General features: G+C 39.3%; 1 protein-coding gene across 3 annotated transcripts in view; it reads right to left on the bottom strand.

The window, feature by feature from the left end:
- Nucleotides 1-2,586: 2,586 nt before the first annotated feature.
- The window catches only part of ptdss2 (phosphatidylserine synthase 2), a 54,108-nt gene continuing 51,431 nt past the window's right edge, over nucleotides 2,587-5,263 (bottom strand). For 2 of the 3 annotated variants that reach the window (XM_010898166.5, XM_010898165.5), the window contains exon 14: nucleotides 5,091-5,244. In XM_010898166.5, coding sequence (XP_010896468.1) covers nucleotides 5,091-5,244 — 154 coding nt within the window. Of the gene's footprint in view, nucleotides 5,245-5,263 lie in introns of all 3 variants that reach the window. The other variant, XM_010898164.5, reaches the window with a different exon arrangement.

Raw genomic sequence — 5,263 nt, 5'->3', positions numbered from 1 at the left:
TCCTCGTATGCTTCCGTATAGTAGGACGTAACCCCCGCCCCTTCCCCCGGTTCTACAGACATAGATTATGCATAATCCTGGAGTCAACATTATTCCATTTTCCAGATTCCTCGCACTTTGTGGTGTTGGCTTTTCTTTGATTATAATACATATTGACACAAGAGTGTTAAAATAGGAACATGCTGATTTTTCAGTTCGTTATCTCTTCTTTTGATCAATAATAAACACATTTGTAAATGTTGCATGCAGTCAGATGCCATTTGAGCTTGGGTTAAATAAGCAGTAATGTGTATACTTCAGACTTTACTAGCCTAAATTAGTTGTCTCATTGTCATTGTAAAAGAACCCAACCTTTCTGTCTAAACGTTATGATTATTATTATTTTTACAGATAATGTATTACAGTGTCATAACTAGGGTTCTTATAACTCAACAGACAACATATCTGGAAAAACTCTGGGACCCAGGAAAACAATTCTTCCTACCACACACTTCCCATCTAATGCATGTCCTATGAAAACCAATTTAAAATAAATGTTTGAGATTAATTTCCACACAAACTTGTAACACCCACCTCTGTTCAAATCCAGAACAAAAATATTTTTGAGTCATTTGAGTTGAAAGCTTGAATGGGTATGTAAAGCAGTGGATATTAGTTATTTCCACGAAAGCTTATCCAGATATTTCTGTCAGACTCCAAATGAACATTTTCATAAATATTATTATAGAGTCTATGGTATTTATGAACTTAATGATTCAATCACACAAACCATCTCTCCAGTTTTAAGGGTTAAATGTAGAAGTCAAATATCAACTGGATCTAATGTTCAAAGTGACAAATATCTTTGAACATTTTCTTTTAAAAAGAAGACTAGGAAATAAAAGAAGCCTAGGAAGGCCTAAAATTGCCTAGGAAGGCCTAACATTTTTAAGTGTTCCCAGACACTAGATCTATTTCTTTACTTCACAGTACCAACAAGAACTTGGAGGGCCCATACAAGTGACACAATCCCAATACCAACATCAGCAGGTGGCAGTGATCATTTCCTGTAACATCCCTCATCAAAGACCAAAACAGTTCTCAACAAACTAAACGTGTTAAATTGGGCACCTGTGTGTTCTATATGGGAGATCTGTTTGTTGATAATTGTGATCCAAAGACTTCTCCAAAGTCAGTTCCCCAAACAAGGTGTACAGATTTTAAAACATCTAGCCAGTACACAAAAGTTTATATACCTTGGTCATGACTCTGAGTTAACCATGATTGGACCTTGTATTCAAGCAGAACTGGTTAATTTAATCGTCTCTGTTGTTTCTCTTTATCTGCTATCTTAAGTCAGCTGACCTTGGTTTGTGGTGCACCACCTCACGTTTGACAGTCACAAATTCCAGGCCGAAAAATGTTTTATTGGATTTTATTGAAAACATTATAAAATACCATGTGCTACAGCAGCATTTCATTTTTTTTGTTCACCATCCTTTACATCATTCACATTTATTTAAACTGAGTAAAAAATATCTAGCACAGCCCTCTCAGACCAACCTCACAGGTAGTCTGTGACAGAAGAGATCTGCTGCCTCCTTGTGGCTAAAAATGGGAGTTCACTGACCCCACATAATTAAACAAGTCAGCAAAACAAAGATTAATTATTGTAATTCACAAGACTATTATATTGAGAAGATAGAGTGGCCACTCTAACAATGGAAATACATCTCAAAAACAAAAAAGGCAGACGGGAGGAGCTGGGAACAACATTTATATAGTTTGTAGTTGTTTTATAGTTGCCAAAACACCATGCGTCCACTTGTATCAGTGCATTCATAACAACTGAACAATTACGATACGTTCATTTGATCAAATCAGCCTCACACAACAGCACTTAAATTTTTTAACAATCAAATTTCACTCTTCATGGACCGGATACAAAAATGTGTTACTTCATGTGACCTTTATTTCTCGTGGACAAATTTTTGCAGAGTAAAACTTTGCCTCTTCCTCTCTTGGGTTAGGCAACCCTGTTCCCGGGAATACTTAAGCAGGTATGTAGGGTACTGTAGTGGTTCTCAAACCTCTCATAGGGATTCCCAAAATGTCTCACCTGTATATAGGGTTTGATAATTAGTTGAAAAAGTTATTTAGGGGACTATGCTCCCCTAAATTACACCTTATTCGTGGAGGGGCTGGAGAGGTTTAACAACCAGATGCATGATTTGGTCCCAAATAGACATCACACTGAGTTACAGAGCCAATTGATCAGGTCAGTGATTGCCTAACATAACAAACCTGATCTTCCAGATCAGTTAAATAAAAATCACTATGGCACTCCAGGACAGTATTGCCTACCACTTCAGGTTTGCCCATCAATTCCCTTTCATTACTGGCTGCTTGGGAAAACCCATAATTTACAACTGAAATTTACTTCAGGTTCCTGAATTGAAATAAAACCTTCATTTAGTCCTCAAAAGATCCAACCACATTATACAGTAAAAGAAAACTGGTACAGACTTCGATATTTCTAAGGTGAAACTATACTTAATACTAGTTAGTCTACCCCTTCACAATCTTACCATTTTGCTATCTTAAATGTAATATATTTTCTATCAACTGATCTACACAACCTACAACATGTAATGATTGTGTGTACCGCCACACTATAGAGTTAATCATCGGTGAAGTCCCATTTGGCAGCCATTATAGAAAATGATTCTGCCAACCTTGCACAACTCATGGGAGAACAAGTGTGCTAAATCTCAGTGAATCTGGTATAGAATTCACTGGGCGCTCTTTGGGCAAAAAGGCAGCTGAAGGAATGTGTAGACTTTCACTGGGCGCTGTTTGTTGAGACAGTCTAAACATTCAAAGGGGGTCAAATATGGTCAAACCAATTCAAATCCATAATTTGGATACATAAATACCTTCATTATTTCCAGACACAATTCTGCCAGGAAAGGGAAAAATAATTCAATAAAAAAAGGAACCTAAAGCAAAATATATGGTGATGGCAATCAACCCCTCTGCTGTGTTGCTAACACAGCTGTAACCAGCACATAACATGTTAAATCATTGGCATCTAAAGGGAAGCCCTCTACTTTTAAGGTTCTTTGCTGTTGGTTTACATTCACAATAGATTAGAATGTCACTACGCATACTCTATGTCACATCAGGCAATTTGGAGATAGTTCGCACAAGTCTTCTACTCTTCAGCCAGAAACAGACACATCAATACCTTTTCAGACACAAAATGAGTTACTTTACGTTGCATGTTGCTTATAATTACACATGGAATAAAGGTGCCAAAGTTCATGTCCCAGTAGTCAACACTGAGCCCTGAGCAATGCAAAGCAGACGATTTTCTCCTTATCTTTAGGGATGTGCCCTTTTCTCCCTTACAAATTCAGAAGGTAATAACCAACATACATGGGATACATTTTGGTCCCAGCTATCCGTAATGTGGATAGCAACAAAAGTCGTCCCTTCATGGTTGAAGTGCCAACATACTACACATTGTGATGAGGTGCTTTTTTTTTGGAAAGCCCAGACTAATTGTTACTTGACAATTGGATTTTGTCTATTCTGAGACTCATTACCTATGAATACATCAGTGTCATTTATTCACAAGGCTAATTAGAAGGGCTTTTAGGCAAGTTTAAAATGCATACTTTGGATAATTGGACAGTTCATTATGTATGTAAAGCTTCTGCTGAAGTAAAACATAGCTTCACAGCACATCAAATCCTTCATGTAATTTTACAACTGTGATGACCACATTATGGAATCTTATTTTGACAGCATTGACGCTAACGATTTTTGCGGTGCCCAAAAAGCTTGGATTTATTGATGGCATTGCATCTCTATAGTTTTGGGACAGCACAGTCTTTTGTTTTTCTCCTTTGCAACTTGCTTAATTTACAGCAATTAATGAACATTATTCTGTAAGTCAAAGTTATTCTGCAGAGAAGAAAACTAATTTGGATATGTCAAAGCTCAATAATCATAGTAATGCCACTTCTGAGTAAGCAAGTGTGACTGTCCTTCCTCTTCAGTAGGTTAAGTCTGTCTGCCTGACCGTCTGCCCACCCTTGTCTGCCTCCATGTTGGAACACCTACGGTATATGAGTGACAATCATGCATTTATCTCTAAAACTAATTGTGAATAACCACAACATTTGTTTAAAGTTCTTCTCTGTAGAGTTCTTATACTAGTGTTTTTTTTCCCTCAAATGTTTTATAGAACAGATATTTCAACATCCAATTCGGACTGACTGCATATAAAACAGCATATATAACTGCTTACCGTGAGTGTTGCTCTTGAGAAAGCTGCATAGTGGGGGACAGGTTAGCTAGGACTGAGAGGAAATTATCCTCTGACCTAATGCAGGACAACACGAAATAGGTTTTTCGATACGTTTGAAATAGAGAATGAACATGCATTAGGTCGCTTTGTTCCAACTGACAGAAATGTCCCACATCTCCATAAAGGACTTCTATCCCAGTTTTCTGACATGCTGCAATCGGCTGAAAACATGTCACCAGCCATTTTATTGTACATCGTCAATGGACCGTTTCCCAATGAAAACCCCACCCCCGGTCCCTCATATCAGTCTTCCCCTTGCTTCAGTGGCCAATCTGTCTCACCGGTCAGTTCTGATTCATCAGTTTTATTTATTTAGCCACGCCCACCCCGTCTGCCAAGTGCAAGAGTGACCCCTTTGATCTAATTAAATTAACATGACAACAGAAATTTTAAGTCGGCCCTGTAAAGTTCCCAGCCCAATAACACAAATTAGGTAAATCCCTGTAGTATGAGATAGCTAGCGGACACACCAACCCAGAATCCCTGTGAGGAGTTGTGTTCAGTGATTAGTGTTAACAGTGAAAAGCCAGCATTGGAATGAATGTTCAAGTAGGCACAAGAACAACATCCCCCTTTCTCCAAGACACACTATCCTAACACCGCTACACCGGTAACCCAGGTGACTGAGCGTGTGCGGTGCTGCAGCGCTTATAGCGGCTCTCATTTTTTGTCCCTCCCCCCACTCCCTACTGGCAACTTGACTGCAGCCTCCCGACCCCCCATGCCCCACAACTCCTCAGGACTTCCTGTGTCGGAGTGTCTCGGAGCTGCCATTGAGTTTGCTTCGTCCCGACGAGGTTGCCGTGCTACCGTTGCCATGGGGACGGTTGCTGTCCCCCGTGACCTCCTGCTTCCGCCGGCGAGCGTCTTTGTAGCGAAGAGTGATGTCACTGCAGGAAGAGCAGAAGA

The sequence above is a fragment of the Esox lucius genome, chromosome 19 (assembly GCF_011004845.1).
Source record: "Esox lucius isolate fEsoLuc1 chromosome 19, fEsoLuc1.pri, whole genome shotgun sequence".
NCBI lineage: Eukaryota > Metazoa > Chordata > Actinopteri > Esociformes > Esocidae > Esox > Esox lucius.
This window is presented reverse-complemented; position numbering and strand designations above follow the sequence as displayed.